Below are 19,193 nucleotides of genomic sequence, written 5' to 3'. Positions count from 1 at the left end.
GATTTTTACCTGCAGGCACCTTCTCCAAATACATTATGTTTTAAAATACCCAATACCAGAGTGATTTTAAGGGCTCTACAACAACATAATCTGGGCCTTAGTTCTATAGTTCGCTACTGTGTATTTTTAAACATCTATAGATTCTCACACAGGCACATATATTTTAGATGTTTATGGATATGTATGTAGTATATGTATGTAAAACTTTTTAAAAATAATGTATTTTTTAATCATGGCTATTGAGTCCTTAAGAATAATTTCATTTGGGCCACTCCTATGGTCCCCATCGATTATTTTTGTAGATTTTGTCATCTAAAAGAACATGTATCTAAAAGATTATCTATGGCTGCTTAACGATTTTCACAAATTTAGCAGCATAAAATACTTATGTATTAGTTTGTAGTTCTGTAAGCCACATGTCTGGAATGGTATGGTGTGGCTGGGTTTTCTGCTGAGGGTATGACGTGGCGGAAACCCGGTGTTGGAAGGGCGGAGTTCTTGTCTGGAGGCTCTGGGGGAATTCTGCTTCCAAGGACATTCAGGTCATCGGCAGGTTCTAGTTCCTTGAAGTTGTAGGCTGATGCCCCCGTGTTACTTGCTGTCTCTCAGCGGCCAGAGGCTGTTCGCGGGTCCTTTCCGCGTGGTCCCTCCATCTTCAACCAGCAGAGGTGCACTGAATCGCTCATGGGTGTCCGATCTCCCTCAGTGACCCTTCTAGAATTAGCCGGAGAGAGCATTCTGGATTTAACAGGCCCATGTAGGGGCGCCTGGGTGGCTCAGTGGGTTAAGCTTCTGCCTTCGGCTCAGGTCATGATCTCAGGATCCTGGGATCGAGCCCCACATCGGGCTCTCTGCTCGGCAGGGAGCCTGCTTCCTCCTCCCTGTCTCTCTCTGCCTGCCTCTCTGCCTACTTGTGATCTCTCTCTCTCTCTCTCTCTGTGTCAAATAAATAAAATCTTTTAAAAAAGTAAAAAAAAATAATAATAATAAAAGGCCCATGTGGCTTTATCAGGCCTACTTGGATAATCTCCCTATCTTTAGGTCAACCGATTAGTAACCTTCATTACATTGGTCAAATCCCTTTTGCCACGTAAGGTAACATAACTATGGGACCATCTTAGAATTCTGCCTACTACCCTTACCTTATGTAGACGCCCACATCCACTGTTCTCCAAATCCAGTATTCAGGGTGGGTGACATGACAAAGCATTTGGAGCATTAAATATGAATCACCACGATCCATTGTATTTAGACAAAATTACTTTTATTGTGAATGTCATGCAAAAGGGTTTGTAGTACTGAAAAATACATTTACTTTTTTAAAAAGCCTGCGTGTGCATTAGATCAAAGTACATTTAAAAGACATAAAGACCTATTATAAACACGCAGCATGTTGCTTACAATTCTCTGATTGCATCAGATGACAATGAGTAGCTTTATCTCCTCCGTGTCTGCCATTAATCATGATCTTGGTCATACACCAATGACACAAAGTCATAGACGTTGTAGCTAGAAGACAGCAGAGATCGTTTGTTACCACCCCCTCCCCCATTCCCTGACTTTTTCATAAACGAGGAAGCAGAGACTCAGGCTCTAACTCAGAGAGGCCACAGAGTCCGCTGGTCAGGGGTCGAGATTGGCCTGAAATATGTTTTCTGATTCCCTACCTGGTAGTAATAGTAAGGACAGTACCCTTAATTGAAGATTCTCTATGTATCAGGCACTGTCTTAGTCACTTGAAATATAGTGTTTTTCCTCATCCTCACAAAAATCCTTTGCCATTTCACAGTTTTGAGAAAACTGAGTCACCGAGGGACTAAGTAATGGGTTCAGTGTTACCCAGCCTGTTTCTGGTTAAGTGGGGATTCACAGAGAAACAGTCCAACACCAGGGCCTGAGCCTTTCCGGGGCCCTGCCCTTCCCACGCCACCGGCCACTGCTCCCAGGGCCTTCCATGTGTAGGTACAGAGTTCGCTGCACGGTCTCCCCACCGGCTGTATTCTGACAACAAGTCAGCAAATAGCGGAGAATTTGGATCAGGGAACTGTGTATCAACTTCAGCTGTGTCCCTTTCTGTATAAGCTGCCAGGGCCCATGGATGCTGTATCTGTAAACAGGGATTGTTGGAGTTCTGAACAGAATGTAGGTAAAAGGGGGTCTGTAAACTCAAGGATGACACGTTCATTGTATTGTTACTCTTTGACACATGGTAGCTTGTTCTCATCACCCTGGAACAGCAGGTTTTCATATTATTCTTGCTCTGGTGGAGTCAGATGTTATGTCCTGACACTTTTAGGAATCTCGTTTCCTTTGAAGGTCCTATGGCTCCTGGAGATCTCCTCATTCCACATTTTTCAGCTCCCGCAGTGGTACAGCTCACTTGGAGGTGATTTTCCTCATGGGCGTTCTTCATGGGAAGAGAACAGTACAGCCACCTGGAGAGCCCAGGACCTAGCCCTTGGGCAGGCTCCTCACAGCAGCCTGGTACCTTCCGTGATTCTGGTGTACAACGGAACAGAACTGTATGACTATTGGATGCGGCCGTTGGGAGAGCACTGTGAAATAATCATGAATATTAAATTTTTGAGTACAAGCGTCTCTTCATTTTCTAAAAATGTTTTCTCTTTTTTCTGTATATGTGTATTTTCTGCTCTAGTATTTGAAAGGAAGTTGCAGACACTATAACATTTCAGGTCTAAGTTCTTCAGCATGGATCTCTAGTGATAAGGGTATATTTTATAATACATGCCACTATCTTCGTAGGAAAATTAACAATTTTCTTATCCTAATATCCAGTCCATGTTCAGATTTTCCTTCTTTGTCCTAAAATTGCTTTTAGAGTGTTTTGATTTTAGGGTTTCTTGTTTTGTTTTTTTCCCCCAAAAAGAAGCCAAAGTATACTCATAGAATTTAATGGTTACGTCTCTGTGATGTTTTAAAATCTGGACCGATTCCCCTACCTTGTTAGTTTATTTGTTTGCTTTCATGATATTAACTTTTTAAAGAGACTAAGCCAGTTCTTTTGAACAAAACCCCATGTTCTGTGTTTGTTTACTGTGTGTGTGTTATTGTGTGTGAGATCTATCGTTTACTCGGTCCTCTGGTTTTTAGAAAACTAGAAGTTGGTTCCAAAGACCTAATTAGAAACAGTTTGTATATTTTTGTCTGGACTGACTTGATCAGTGATACTGTGTATTTTCTATCAGGAGGTACCTGTGATTGTCCCACTATCAGTGCTACTAAGTTTGATGACTTGATCAAGATGGTGATAGCTGGCTGCTCTCCCAGAGCTAAAGTCTGTGTTTACCTTTAACAAACAAAACTAAATTGTGGAATGGTTTTTTTTTGTTGTTTTGGGGGGGTGGGGTTCATGTGAATATCCTTTCATCTAATGCTGTTAGCATCCATTGATGTGCCTTATCTGAACCATTTATTCCATTGGAGGTTGCAAATTGGTCATTTTAAATTTTTATCATTCCTTTGACACTTATTAAGTGTATTAATTATATACTAAATATAACTAATATTTCTTGGTAAAGAAGAGCCTTCCCTCATCAATCACAGATGCTTTAGATTCTCTTACAGTTCATATCAGTACAACATGTCTACTATCAATTTTCTAAAATATCAGCCTCATATTATGGAACTGAGCGGTAGATCAGTCATAACTTATATTTGACGTAAACTTTAGGGCATTTCGATAGACATGGAGATTGGAAGTAGAAAATAGATGAAATTTAAAGCAGTGTTTCAAAAAGGTGAGCAAATATTATACGTTGTTGCTGGAGGAATTTCAAGAAGTCAAGGTCAATATCAGCAAATGTTTATTGATCTAAAATGAAATTATTAGTATCAGGCATTAAAAGAGCTTACCACAACCCCAAAAGCTAATGGTATGCGTGGTCAATGTAGATACATATTTAGGCCCGACAAGATGTAAATTAAGACAAATAGTTACTGTCTTAATTTAAATAATTAATAATAATTTTAATTTAATAATAATTTAAATAGGACTGTCCCCTGTCCCTCCAGCTTCAGTGGTCTCTCTGCTCCACATTCTGACGTGCAAGGCCCTTTGTGTTGGGGGCTCAGGTTCTTGTCTGACACTCCCCTACCATTAATCTTCACCTGGTTACTTCCATCATCCCTCAGCAGCACGTGGTTTTTCCTGCCTTCGTACCTTTGCCTAGGCCCTTCCCTTGGCCCCAAACACTTACCTTCTTGCCTCTCCGGTCCCAGTGTACCCATTTCTCAAACCCAGCTAAAATCCCACTCCCTCTGTCAAGCGCCTTCCTCCCTGACCTGTCCAAATCCCTTGCGCTTCTTACACTCCGTCACATCTGTGGTCTCTGACTCAGTTTCCCAACTGGTCTTCTCATTGGCTCCTGTAAGTCAGTCTCATATTCAAGCTATTAAAGGACATAACTACTCATGATCCCAAGTTAGAAAGCTCTTCTCAAATGGCATTGCTGGGTTTTTGCATTCCTTTTGACAGTCTCTCTGAAAGTTCCCAACAGATACAAAACTATATCAGACAGGTTATCTCCCTTGTATGGCTTTCTTTGTCTTCTAATATTGATCACCCTCCAATATCAGGTTTTTGTGTGAGAGTTAAGGCTAGAATTGAGGTTTACTCATCACCTGTTCTTTGGAAACAGTCAAGGTCTAATCATTTCATTATGATCAAAAGACAGGAAAAAAGAAAAAGACAGGCATAAATTAGCATATTTAAATATTACAGTGAAAACAAAGCTTATGTTGTTTTCCTTTAGTTTGAACCTTTTTGTTCCTTTCGTAACCAACTCGAACACTGCTTTAAATGGGAAAAATAAAATAAAAAAACAATGGTACTTTGTGCTTCTTGAAGATTTTTTAAGAATATTTTCATCCCACACAACAAGACATGGTGGGAAATAGCTTTTCGGTGTGTCTCCTGAGTAAGTGCACTTTGTCTTTCTGCAATTCTTTCCATCCGAGGACCTTCCCCACGCTGGCTGAGTATGTTTCGTTAGCGGATGGCGATGACAAAAGCTATCATGCCTCTTGTTTTCCGTCTGTGCAGAAGCAGGAGGTAAAAAGCTACGGAGCACTGTCCAGAGGAGCACGGAAACGGGCCTAGCTGTGGAGATGAGGAACTGGATGACTCGCCAGGCGAGCCGAGAGTCGACCGACGGCAGCATGAACAGCTACAGCTCGGAAGGAAAGTGAGTGAGGCCCCCCGTGGTGCGCGTCTCCTCCGTGCCTTTGCCTTTACCGGGACCGTCTCCTTCCCACCCCGCCTCTGTGCTTTCCCAGAAGCAAACTCACACTCTTGACAGCTCCATTTTCATTTCCACTGGCGGATGTGCTGTGAAGAGAACTTTGGCTCGCCTACCCCCGAGAAGAGGGACCTAGCTGGGTTTTTCTATCAAGGGAAATAGGTTTGAGGATAAAGCGTTTTGCTTTAACAGCAAGACGCTGAAATGTGACTGTCACAATACACGCACGTAAAAGTTTGCCTGGTTTCAAGTAATATAGAGACACCCAGAAAAGAGTAAGCTCTCCAGCCGTACCACGTGAACAATGCTAATTGCTCTAATCTTGGCTCCTTTTTTTTTTTTTAAGATTTTATTTATTTATTTGACAGAGGGATCACAAGTAGGCAGAAAGAAAGGCAGAGAGAGAGGAGGAAGCAGGCCCCCTGCCGGGCTGAGAGCCTGATGCAGGGCTCGATCCCAGGACCCTGAGATCATGACCCGAGCCGAAGGCAGAGGCCCAACCCACTGAGCCACCCAGGTGCCCCCTAATCTTGGCTCTTAAGAGGGATTCCTAAAAATTCTAGAATACCTGACACATACTTCATTCCTGGAAGTAGCAGGCAGTTCAGATAGACGTAATGCCACAAAGGAAGGTAGTGAGTCCTTCTTTTATGTAGTCAGCAGTACCTTTTCCTTGAATCAGCTGTAGCCCGGACATTTTCAGAGCATTTGTCGAGATAATGCAGCCCCGTCACCGACAGATTGACAATAATCAGCAACCACAGATCTATAGATGGTGCCCAGAGGAGGCTAATCGAGGAGAGTGGGGTTTACGGACCTCACTCTGTCGTCAGCATGGAAGCATCAGACGTTTAGACAGCAAAGATGTGGTCGGATGTGAGGCAAAGAGGAACGTTTGTCTAGCAGGACTATATAAATACGGGAGAGGTACATGGTTTCCATACATGTGTCAGTAAGATGGTGTGGGATACCAGTTAAAATGCTTGGATTAACTATGTATTGGGGGATTTAGGTTGGGGGAAGAAACAGATTTGACGTTCATCAGGGAAGTCTTAAAAGGGATGGAGAAGCGATTAAAAAATAAATGTGCACCGAGGTTTCCTTGTTGCAGAATGCTATGGTAGATGCTGTTAGGGATACAAAAATGTCCCAGCTGTGGCCCCTGGCACCCCAGATGTTTATATTTTATGGGAGAAATGGGTTGAATATGCGTATTCATTTAACAGATATTTTCCACGCCTTCCAGTGTTCTAGGCCCTGTGCTCAGTTGGTATATAAGTCATACAAGGGGGCCAAAATCCATTAGTGGTTAAGACCATCGGCTTTTTAAAATCATTAGGCTTAAGTTCTCCTCTGTTTTTTGGTACTAGAAACTTGGACAATAATTTAACTTTTAATTAATTGATTTTGCTTAATAAATATTTATTAAGTGCTTACAATGTTCCAGACACGGTTCTAGGGGCTGCAGTTATATCAGTGAACAAAATAGAAACAAACGAACAAAAAACCCTACCCTCACCAAACTTATGGTCTAATAGATAAGATGGACAATAAATACGAAAAGTTGTTAATATGTAGATATAAGGAAAATTCATAAAATATATTGTAGATTAGGTAGTGTGAGTACCAAAGAGAAAAAGAAAGGAATAGAGATGAGAGAGGGCAGGGGTGGGTGTCATGTAGGGACAGGGAAAAAAATGTATCTGGGTAAAGATTTGAAGAATGTGGACATTCGAGGGAAGAACATTCCAGCCCAAACCCGTTCTGAGAGTTGGAGGAAGCAATTTGCCTGCCATCAGCGGTGGGGAAGGCAGGACTGTGCTGGAAGGGCGCGGAGTAGACATTAACATGGGGGGCAAGGAGGGGACAGCTTGCATCGACTTTGTAATAACAGTGTGAGGACTTTGCTTTTCCTCTGAGAGGGACGAGAAACCAATGGAGGATTTGAGCAGAGTCCTGATGTTCCCTGACTTGAATTTTAACAGACCGTTCTGATTGCTGCGGGGGTGGAAAGTAAATTTGGCCACAGAGGGAACATCCAGAGGACTGTTCGGTAATACTGCAGACAGAAGATAAAGGCTGGGACCACAGTGGTAGCATTATAATGCGAGGTCACATTCTAGATGCATTTTTACAGTAGAGCCTATAAGATTTATTGGTACCTCTGATGTAAGTAAGGAGAGAAAGGGGGTGTATCCGTTTGCTAGGGCTGCCCTAACAAAATACCGAAGATTGGGTAGCTTAAACAACAGAAATTTAGTTTCTCATAGTTCTGGAGACTAGAAGTCCAAGATCAAGGTGCTACCTGGCTTGGTTTTTCCTGGGGCGTCTCTCCTTGGCTGGCAGATGGCCTCCTCTCAGTGTGTGCTCACATGGTGTTTCTCCTGTGCAAGCAAACCCCTGAAATCTCTTGTTCTTCTTAAAAGGAAACCATCAGGGGCGCCTGGGTGGCTCAGTGGGTTAAAGCCTCTGCCTTCCGCTCAGGTCATGATCCCAGTGTCCTGGGTTGGAGCCCCTGGTCCTGCCCTCTGCTCAGCAGGGAGCCTGCTTCCTCCTCTCTCTCTGCCTACCTATGATCTCTGTCTGTCAAATAAATAAATAAAATCTTTAAAAAACAAAAAAGAAAAGGAAACCATCAGATGAGGTTAGATTAGAGTAGGGCCCCACCCTTACCAGCTCATTTAACCATAATTAACTCTTTAAAGGCCCTATGCCCAAGTACGGGTCATACTGGGGATTAAGGCTTCAGCATATGCATCGGTGGGGGACAAGGTTCAGTCCATAACAAAGAGAAAAGGCTACCCCAAGGCTGGACAGTTGAAAGAATGAAGTTGCCATTTAAGATGAGAAGCCCTTGAGAGGAACAGACTGTGGCTTTTTGTTGGTTTTGAGGTTGGGAGTCAGTTTGGGACAAATTGAGTATCAGTTGCCTGTTAGACATCCAAGCAGACAGGTAGGCAAAGCAGATCTAATACTAATAGCAGGTCTGTGGTCCAAGCCGGAGATGGCAGTCTAGGCCATGTCAGCATAGATGGCCTTTAAAACTGTGAAACTGCATCAGATTACCAAGGACACTGGGGCATGCAGGAAGAATAAGAAGTCCAAGTATTGGGCTCTCAGTGCTTAATGGTAAAACCAGTCAGGGAGACTGAGGTAGAGTGGCCAAAGAGGAAAATCAGGGAACCAGAGGGTCTGGGAACCAAAGTGAAAGAAGTGTTTCAATGGAGAGGGAGGGCTCCATTGTGTCCGCTGATACTAATGTGTTAAATCAGACAAGTGCAGAGTATGAACAGTTGGGTTACCCGTGTGGCCCTCTGGTGACCTTGGTGGGTTGAGAAAAATCAAGCAAGCAAGAGAGCAAGGAAAAACTGAATACAGAGTTTCAAGGGAGAACAAGAAAAAAGAAACTGAAGACAGCCCATAGAGTAAACTCTTTCAAGGAGCTTTGAGTAGAGAAATGGGGTGGGAGCTAGAGTAAGAAGGGGAGTTAGGAAAGGGATTTTTTTTTTTTAAGGTAGAAGTGTTTTTTTGGTGGGGGGGGGTGGAAGAATAACAGCAGGTTTTTGTGTACTGATGGGAATGATCTAGAAGAGTTTCTTCGTTTGTAAAACAGGATAATAGAATCTATCTCCCAGTGCAGCTAAGAGGATTAAATCCGTGAATGCCTATTCGCGGAGTAAGGGCTCAGTAGGTAGCGAGCGCTACTGATAGACATCACAGGCCAGGCCCTCCAGACAAGGAGGAGAAAGACTCGTACACAAGCAGCCTGCGGTCTGGCGTGACAGGTGCTTCTGGTGACATACATGGGCTGCCAGAGAACGAGAAAGGGTGAGCCACGGGTGGTGGAACACAGTGATTGGGCTCCACTAATACAAGCGACAAAACCAAGGTGGTAACTGCTCCTGCCCCCGAGTAGGGGCAAGAGGGAAACCCGAGCTGCCTGAGAGTAAATGGGTTGAAGGTTTAATCCCATGTGTTATTTTGCTTTTAGTCTGATTTTCCCTGGTGTCCGCCTGGCCTCCGATAGCCAGTTCAGCGATTTCCTGGATGGCCTTGGCCCTGCCCAGCTAGTGGGGCGCCAGACTCTGGCTACACCTGCAATGGGTAAGAATTTTTTGTCATCTGATTTCGTTGTTCCTCCTTTAGAGTATTGAAAATTACATTCTCTTGTTTCATGGAATCGTTAATAGTATTGTCTGCAGGAATAAGTGTTTTTATTGTACCAATAAAAGAATTTGAACCGATTTTTTTCCCCCAAGTTAGTTGATAAGCTTGTTAAAGTAAGAGATCATTGATAGAATTTTAAATATATTTAAATTTATTAAAATATATGGGAAATGAGGAAGTGGTATAAAAGGAAGGTCTTTGGCACAAGGCTGCTTCTTATTGCGTTTGTACACTAAGGCTTGTCTGTTTCTTCCTCACGCACCTTTAGGTGACATTCAGGTAGGAATGATGGACAAAAAGGGACAGTTGGAGGTGGAAATCATTCGGGCTCGTGGCCTTGTTGTAAAACCAGGTTCCAAGACACTGCCAGGTAAGAACAGAAGGGATTCTTCTATGATTTGCAATGCCCACTTTTCAATTCAGAGGCTTTGTTTCTGATTAGATGCTGAAAACTTAGTTTTTGAATCATTAAAGATACTAATCAGTGAGTCTGAAACCTGTAGTAGTTTGTGTGGTTATCCCAAGTGAGCATGCAGTGAGGGTGATCTGCTAAGGGTAATTTAAGTTAAATAATTCAAGTTAACCTAATTTAAGTAGGTTTGCATGTAGTAGAAACCATTGCAAAATAAACATGTACATAAGAATTTCTTTTTCTTATTAGCTGGTATTTTGTGTTGTTCTTTACTTTATCTGGAGCTTCAAAATTCTCCTTGGGAATTCTTAGAGCTCTGCATTAGAAGAAAGATAGATTTTTTTTTTTAATAGAATAAAGATAGATATAGGTTTCCAAAGCAGCATAAGCTTTTGTATCTAGGACATTCTAATTAGACTAACTTTTACTTCCTGTAATGTGCAAGGAAAGAGAGGCGTCATTAGCATTTTGTATTACGATGTCACACATGACCTACTGTAATGTCATAATCTAAGGTGCCCGGAACCATGGAAAATGACACAGGCCCACTGTACAGTGATGTATAGAACATGAGATCCGATATGTGGAACAATTAGTGAGGATTCTGAAATTCGGTTCTCACCCCGGCACCTCCAGTGACTGAAGAATAGTTTTAAATTTTGTAACTTCCCTGTCCTTGCAGAAATTCTAAATGATAATGTGTACAACCTTGCAGGGTGGTTAAGTCAATTGTATTTACAAAGGTCTTGGAGCTAGTTAGCCCACTGTGCCATAAAGAATACCGTAATTTGTACATGCACGAAAATGCTTTTATGGAGAGTCAAGTACCTTTCAAGCCAAACAATTCATAATTAGCTGCCTCTTCCCAGCTTATGTGAATGTATTACATCAAAGCCCCCTGCCTTGTACCCACGCCACCATCAACAAATAAGCCTTTTGATTAGTAAATGACTGTTATTTAGAAAAAATTTATATTTATTATTTATATTATATAATTATATTATATAAGCATTTATTATAAAGATTATATTATTTATGTTATAATTTATTTATGAAAAGACGTCATGTCAAGCATGTTTACTTAGGTTTAAGTACTGACAGATGAAAGACTGACGAAGACTTCTCTCTTGAACATTGTTAGGGAAGCATTTCACCTTATTTAATGCATTGTTTAAATCTATAAAACCATTGGATGGCGAAGTAGTGATCAACTCAGAGTAGCCTCTGGGTTAAAGCTGCCTAAACTCCTTCAGTGCCTGATAGGGACTTCGTATTTAGCTAATGATTTTTACATTATGTGGAAAGACGGATGACTTTTGATTGCTGGTTCTTTTGGCCTAAAACTAGGCCGTTGCAGATGTCATCTCCAAGTTGGGTGTTCCGTAATGGCGCCTTGTCACTTAATCCTCCCCTCTGTGTGTTCTTTCCCAAGCACCATATGTGAAGGTGTATCTGTTGGATAATGGAGTCTGCATAGCCAAAAAGAAAACAAAGGTGGCAAGAAAAACACTGGAACCCCTTTACCAACAGCTATTATCTTTCGAAGAAAGTCCCCAGGGGAAGGTTTTACAGGTATTTACCGAATGATTTCTCCCTTATATAGGAAATGGACTCAGACCTTACACCCACATGTCTTACCGCATTCCCTTCCATTGCTCTCAGCTGAAATTCTTGGGAAATGGCAAAGCAGTGACCCATGTTATCAAGCCGTGGACGCTGTGGTTTCCTTTCCAGTGAGCTAGAGACTTGCCAGCCCCCATCAGACACAAACTCCAGTTTCCCCAGACTCCTTAGGATGTGAACACTCCAGTACACTTTTCCTCATGTGCCTTTGGATTCTAGTAGTTCAAGACCACTATCCCAGCAATTAAAACACAACTGTGGAGTTTGATGTTTGATGATAGATGTTGACCAAATGTATTTTATTTTGCAAGTTTCCATGTGCACAACGATGCTGACCTCCTTCTTCTTTTTCTTTTGCCAACAGATCATTGTCTGGGGAGATTATGGTCGCATGGATCACAAATCCTTTATGGGAGTGGCCCAGATACTTTTAGATGAACTGGAGCTATCCAATATGGTGATTGGATGGTTCAAACTTTTCCCTCCTTCCTCCCTAGTAGATCCAACCTTGGCCCCTCTGACAAGAAGAGCTTCCCAATCCTCTCTGGAAAGTTCAACCGGACCTTCTTACTCTCGTTCATAGCAGCTGTAAAACTGTTGTCATAGCAACCAGCGTTACAAAACAAAAACAAAAACAAAAACAAAAAAAAAAAACAAAAAACAACCCACAGGTCGCAAACCCTGGTAACACTGCATGCTTAATGTTGTGTCTTCTGAGCCTGTTTCTAGGGATACAAAGCGATCCTGTGTTCTCAGAGGAAGTTGCACACATTGTGCCCTAAAGATGGTCCTCAGGTCAAAGAGCAAGAGTTATGAAGAACTATCAGGCTTGGAGTTCAAGAACACTTGAGTTTGGGTCCAATCTGAAGCCATGGATTAATCTCAAAGAATCAGTCAGTTTCATGCAACAAAAGCCCTTTTCAATGGCACCTTTCTATTTTTATCGTTCCTTTTTCTTCATTTCTCTGACCCCAAAGCCCTATTATGCCACAGAAATGGAGCTATACAGTCATGAAGCCATGTTACGAGTCAAGGAGTGAAGTCCTCGGAAGCATCAGGTGAAAAGCGGGAGACCAAAGAGGTGGTCCAGGACAGACATCCGCCCTCCTCTGCACAGGGACCAGGAGCAGCCCGTCCAGCGTAAGCCGTGGCCGACTTCAGAGCTCCAGCAGGCACGCCACTCCCTAATGCCACGATGTGTTGGACTCTGAAAAACAAAATTCTGTGGCTCCACTGTACTGAATGAAATTAAAGAAACTTTTTTTGCATGGACACAGATTAGCTGAATACTTAAATTATTTTCTTGGGGCTGCAACTTGCAAAAAAAAAAAAAAAGAATAAAAATCAGCCATTTTCAACAATTTATATTATTTTTAAAAATAAATTTCACTATTGCATGGTTTTAAAAGGGGAAGAGAATGCAACAGGGTGGTACAAAGACACACCATGTTTATTCTTTAATCATAGTCTGTGTTTTGGCAGACATTACAAATGAGAATACTTTCTAGAAGATACTTAAAATTCTCTTTATGTGACAAATAAGCATACTATATTCAATTTATTTCCATGTTAAATATACCAATCTTATAAAGTTCAATATGTGCAAATTGTTCACATCTTTCTTCCTCTTCTCTGTCTTACTTTTCCTCTCTTCTCTTTTAATCTTTCATTTTCTTTCTCCCTACCAGAGTGAACATTATACTAAAAGATTACAAGTTTTTGACCTGATACTCCTTATACCCCATGTTTGATTCAGAGCTGTAGATGCTTCTGAATTTATGAATTTCTCAAGAGAAAAAAAAAACCCACCAAAAACTAAGAGCTTTCTTTATTTCAAGCATGTTGAAAGGATTTTGCAACATGACTTGGGAATACATTCAAGTAAGTCAGCATGTATTTGATAAAGAAGATATTTGAACTTTTGCAATTTATTGTACAGTGCATGGTACTTTTCTTTTCACCTTCAAAATTCAGTTTACAGGAAAACCCTAAAATCATGTGCCCATTGTAATGTCTAATAAATTTGTTTTTAGCACCAGCATTATTCATACAGGGGTTAAAATATTATTTCTAGAAGGTCTTAGGTTTTGTTTTTTAATTAATTAAAGCAATTTCTTTAGCCAATTTCCATTTACTATGTGAATAGAAAAACACTGCTAAAAATTTGGAGCCTGAAACACAGGGCTGTTTATTAATTCATTTTTCTGTAGTAAAATACAATTTTTCACAAATTATATTTCTAAGGAAATATAGTAAACATAAATATGCAACAAATAATTTTAAAGCTCCAATTTTTAGGTGACTCAAAGAAAGTCAGTCTGCCTATTAATAGTTCTTTGATGCCATCACCAAAAGTCTACACCCGGAGTCCCCCAAGGTCAAACCCCTGCCTTTGGTTTTACAGACAGTCATTACCATTGGGTGGTACTGCAAGGTCAAGTTTCTCTTGAGAGGAAGAGTCACTGGTTAATATAATAAAGCCACCCATACTTTCTGTTTCTTTACGTACACTTTGGTAACACATTCCTACAGGTTGATTTTAATTTCTTGCAGAAACTTTTGAAATCCACATACATACCACTTAAGGCCATGCACAAAAATTGCTTTCTTCTTTCTTTCTTTTTCTTTTTTTTTTTTTTTTCCTTTTTAAGTTCCATGCTGACCATTAAAAACCATCATGCTTGATATGGTGCAAAAGTTAAAATGAGTATCACTAAAAATGCCTTCTCTTTATGTGGTGCAATATGAAATACACCGAGACTGTGTCTTGACCTTGTGTGATCTACGATGGCCCCAGGTAAAGTTGTCAAAAGAACGAATAAAACTCTATGGAAATAATTTAGACACTTATGTACCAGCAGCAATTCATTTAATAGACCTGTAGTGTCTATACTCTCCCTTAGAATAAACGTTTACCATTTTCCTGATACGAAGATGCAGTCACATAATTTTTTGTGCATATTCCTATAAAAATTATTTCTAATTTTAATAAGAAGGACATGACTGTATGGAATATTTGTACATACTTGTCATTATGCAGTATTTATTTAAAAAGTGGGTGTATTTTTTTTTTAATTTTCACATGTCTGCACCTCGACTTGTGGTTTAGTCCTGTAAATAGCACTACTCCAGTGACCATTGCTGCCCTGTACATAGTATGTTTTAAAAGTAAAGGGAATTCCAGTTGGAAAAAAAAAAAAAAAGGGCAGATTAGTCCTGTAACGAACACCAACTAATGTAAATCACATTCATTCTGGTGATGGTATTTAACACTTTAAATAAAACATTTTCTTTACAGACGTTGTATGCATGGCTTTCTCTGACTTCTCTTCTCCCCATCTCAAGCCTGCTGCCGCTTTTCCCTAACACACGCGTTGTTTCAATACAACAAAATCATCTTTTCTTACTTCTCCGTGACAGAAGCAGCTGGTTGGTCTTAGCAAACAGCCCTCGGTAGAGCGTGTTTTCAGAGTGCCAAAGGATCTCGAACTCCACCAGCACAAGTTGCTGCTTTTCAAAAAGGTGGTTATTCTGTGTGGGGCAGAGACAAATTGGTGTTCTGGATTGAGGTGTTTTCTGTTAAGTGACTCAGCAGCTCACAGAGTCTCAGAGCAAACTGAGTGAGATTTCTGAGTCCGTGTCCCCCCTCCACGGAAAGCAGAGTCCTCCTAGAGAACCCCACGCAGACGCTGCCGTTTCCTGGGCAAAGGTGCAGGAGTGACAGTGGGTTTTCCGCCACTGTGTCAGTTCAGCTTTGTTGGGGTGGGGGGGGCGCTTTCTCCGCTGGAGAGACACCTGTGCTAACATGGTGGGGAACAACCTGTCCAGAGACCAGCTTCTCTCCTGTGGCTCTGGGCGGGAGGGTTTCTCCGTCTCCTAAGGCTGTTCCTCAAACTGGAAGAAAAAACTCCAGCAGAGTTCTGATGGAAGTCCTCCCTGGCTTTAAATTTAGAAGGGAGCTTAATTATTACAAATCCAAACCTAGTTCTCTCTCTGTTCTTGGAAATCACCATTTCTTCCATTTCCAAGGACTCCATTTCAGCTCAGTCCTCCATGCCTATCCCAGTTACTTTTCATTATTCCATTCCATTCTTCTATTCTAACTCCTGTTATAACCACCCCCTTGCCTTCTTTCTATGTCCTCTCCTGAAAAGCCCTTCTACCTCCTCAGAAACGATCCACGCCAGTCCCTCCCTGCAAGCCCTAGCTCCTCTGGAGCTCTTCCTGACTGAACCCCAGCAACAAGACTGCTGTTGATGCCAACACCTTCACTTTCCCAGGAACTGCCAGTCGAGGCACCCCAAGCAGCAGTAAAGGATGTGGGGGTCACTCTTGCAGGGGCTGACAGAGGAATGGTCAAAACATTACCGAAGCTGTCTGCCCATACTGTCTGACTCCCAAGAGTATAAGCGACTGACTTCTACATCACAAACCAGTTTGGGTTTTTTCCTTTTAAATTAGACTCTAAGGACTCTAAGGACTGGTTCCTGACTCTGCCACTTACTTACATTCTCCTTTGACAACGTCACTTATATTCTGAGTCTCACTACCCACAGCTGCAAGTAAAGCTACCCAGTACGTTGGGTTGTCACAGTGATTAAACAAAATATCGTATAAAGAACACACAGCACCGAGACTGTTAACTATTAAGAGCATAAATAATTGATTAGGAGGTCTTAAAAACCAACTCGTTCTTCGCTGGTCTGTCTCATCAAAGGCACAAGTCTTCCTAAGGAGACATATTATTTTTCTCTGGACACTCAGGGCCGCGCTGGATTGGAAGGTAGCTGTGCTGGGCTCCCTGCAGACCACGTCTGATCTTCCCTGAAGAAGAACGTGCCCCCGGTGGGTTCAGCCAATCTATCATCAGGGCTCCATAAAAGAAAGACTCCAGGAAGAAATCTCAGCAAGTCAGCTCAGGGCCTCCTCAGAAGGGAGCACTTAGCAGACAGGGTTGGGCAATGATCCAAAAGATGAGATCCAAAATACCCTGGGAGAGTTCACTGCACTTGGGCTGGCTCTGTCCTGGAAAGTCAGTGATGGCAGCAGAAGTCCCAGGTCCTGAGAGATCACATGACATGGGAGCAGGGTGACCTCAGAATCCTGAGACAGCCCTGAGCTCCTTATCATGCATCTTCTCTGATCGTTTCCTAGGCAAGAGATTGGTCATGCTCTTCTCTGCTTCTCACCTCCAGAGTCTGGGCTCCCCTTTTGTTATTAGTCTGGCTGGTGGGATGCTGAGGACGACAGACTTTCTGGGTGTCCAGGCAAAGGCAATGAGAACCCCTACAGACTACACGGGGGACTGGTGATATACGGACATACCCAAACCCTGACGCTGATGACTTAAGCGCTATCTGGGAGTGATGAACAGCATGACAGCAAGAAATTGTGTGTTCGATAATCCTAAGCCTGCCTTAGCAAATTTCAAGCTCTTGATGGAGAAATTTTGGAAATTGTGAGAAAGTGTATGTGTTGCCTAGTTCATTCTTGACTTATTATAGCCAAGAACTTTGTGTGCTGACAGACAAAACAAAAAACAAAAAACAAAACAATGATTTGGTGGTAAGGGGGAACAGGACACGGGCTGACTCATCCTGAATATTCTGAGTTCTGACCAGTGCTGAGCACTCCAAGTTGATAATCTAGTCTCTAGGTACAAACTTGGTGCCTGAAGACTTAGAGAAATAATCCCAAACTCACAAAATCAAAACTCTAGTTCTTCAGCTTTTCTGAGAAAAAGCGATAGGGTATAACCTAGTCTCGGGTCTTAAAATGATCTAAGAGACAGGCTCTTCAAATATCCAGGAATCATTTCTCTTCCAAGGGGATGGGTCCTCGATCTCTGGATACCAATAGGGACATCTTTTGTGTCTTCTATCTTTTCTATGGTCATAATAAATCACATTTTGGTTCTCAGGTATAAATACTGTGACTTTTTATTCGAAGCTGTGCCTCAAGCACTATCATTCATTTTTCACGATGCCAAAGAGGAAATGGGGGTTGGGAGGATAAAGAGGGAAAGAAGAGCATGGGAAAGGAGGGGACCGGGAAAGAAAAAGCCCCTGAACAACTTAGTCCTTAATGAGATTTGGTCTGTTTTCCAACTGTCTAGAATGTGGTCCGTTTTCTCACATCTGGTTTGAGTGAGTTTCACAGGTGACTGTGTGAATGCAAATGAGCTCCAGGGACAAAATAGGAACAGAAATAAATACTTGGAGGCTTCTTTTAATGATAAGACTTATATCCAGGGTCTTGCTGGAGAGCTAAGTGTGCCTTGAATGTGAAGGAGAAGGGTCATGGCTTTTAAGCGGACACTCAGAAAAGAGAGAGCCCCTCCAATGGGCTGGAGTTAAGTTTAAGGGACACAAACCACACGCACAGAGAGCAGGACCACAGCGGCTCAGAGATAGAAATGTCCTCCTCTTAGAACACAGTAATCAACAGTGGGAATACCTTGAGGCTGCTACAATACATGTGTTATTTTTCTTTTCTCTTCCTTTAATATGGAATACCCAGCTGGATGTCTTTTTCTTTTTCTTTTTTCTTTTTTAACATTTTATTTATTTATTCGAGATAGAGAGCAAGAGAACGCGTGCTTGCATGCTTGAGAGAGAGCCTAAGTATGGGCTCAAGGGTGGAGGGAGAGGGAGAGGGAGAAGCAGGCTCTCCTCTGAGTCTGGAGCCAGATGCAGGGCTCAGTTCCAAGACTCTGGATGCAGGATCTGAGCTGAAGGCAGCCGCTTAACCAACGGAGCCACCTAGGCACCCCCAGATACTTTTTCTTACCTGCAGCTCCAGTCATTTTATCAGCTGCCTTTCAAACACAGCATTTTGCATTCCCAGAATATGAAACAAGGTGGGTCTCAGGGGTCTTAGAACGTGAAGGCACCAGAAATCACTAGGCCAGAGACGGCAGATAGCAAGAATTATTCAGGTCTTAGCATCCCAGTGCTTAAAGGGCTGGTTGCCACTTGCTCTAGTCTCCCCTGTATAGTTGGTCTTCTTAATAAAGGAAACCCTGAAGAATAAACTGCAGGACAGTGCGTTCTCTATATTTTATTTCTCTTTTAAATGGGCTTTATATCTATATATTTTTAAAAATTCTGTTCAAGCACTAGTAATGTCATGGTGAGTAAGACATCATTCCAGACTCCAAAAGGACTTCCCTGAATATGACCAGAGTGTATGCTTCCATATCTAAAATAAATCTGTTGTGAGATACGATATACGCTAGACAGGAGCACAGAGGAAGAATTGGTTAATATTCTTTAGGAAGGTTGCCTGAAGGAGGTGAGATTTTCTGTTTACTGCTGACTTACTCTATTTGAGCTCAATTACTCATCTGCCACAGAGGTACGTAATGGCCACTTCAAAGAGTTGCGGGGGTTGAAATGACAAAAGAAATGACCACTTCCAATACAACTGAGTATATAATAAGTTCTCAACTGAAGTTATTTCTTGTATTAACTAGGAACTGTGTTCAGCATAGGTAAGAGAGTCTACAGTCAAAGTAGCTTGTTCCTCTAAGGTTCCTTCCTGGTTAGAAAATGGCAGCTGTAGCTCCTGCCATCACATGGACAGTCCCAGGAGAGAAAAAGGAGGGAGAGGGAATAGCCACCAGGCAGGTGGGGAAATAGCTTGAATGCTTTCCAAGAAGTTCTGCCCAACACTTCTACACTTAGAAGGGAAAGATTCAATATTTGACCATCAAGTATTGTGCTAGCTGTAGG

The 19,193-nt window shown here is 42.0% G+C and overlaps 1 protein-coding gene across 49 annotated transcripts in view; it reads left to right on the top strand.

The window, feature by feature from the left end:
- The window catches only part of RIMS2 (regulating synaptic membrane exocytosis 2), a 592,339-nt gene extending 577,582 nt beyond the window's left edge, over nt 1-14,757 (top strand). For all 49 annotated transcript variants that reach the window (XM_044245143.1, XM_044245129.1, XM_044245136.1 and 46 more), the window contains 5 exons: nt 5,063-5,204; nt 9,250-9,362; nt 9,694-9,795; nt 11,270-11,409; nt 11,825-14,757. In XM_044245143.1, coding sequence (XP_044101078.1) covers nt 5,063-5,204; nt 9,250-9,362; nt 9,694-9,795; nt 11,270-11,409; nt 11,825-12,043 — 716 coding nt within the window. In that variant the 3' untranslated portion in view covers nt 12,044-14,757. The remainder of the gene's footprint in view (nt 1-5,062; nt 5,205-9,249; nt 9,363-9,693; nt 9,796-11,269; nt 11,410-11,824) is intronic.
- The last annotated feature ends 4,436 nt before the right edge of the window (nt 14,758-19,193 follow it).

The sequence above is a fragment of the Neovison vison genome, chromosome 4, assembly GCF_020171115.1.
Source record: "Neovison vison isolate M4711 chromosome 4, ASM_NN_V1, whole genome shotgun sequence".
NCBI lineage: Eukaryota > Metazoa > Chordata > Mammalia > Carnivora > Mustelidae > Neogale > Neogale vison.
The sequence above is the reverse complement of the archived record's forward strand: the minus strand, read 5'-3'. Positions and strand labels throughout refer to the sequence as shown.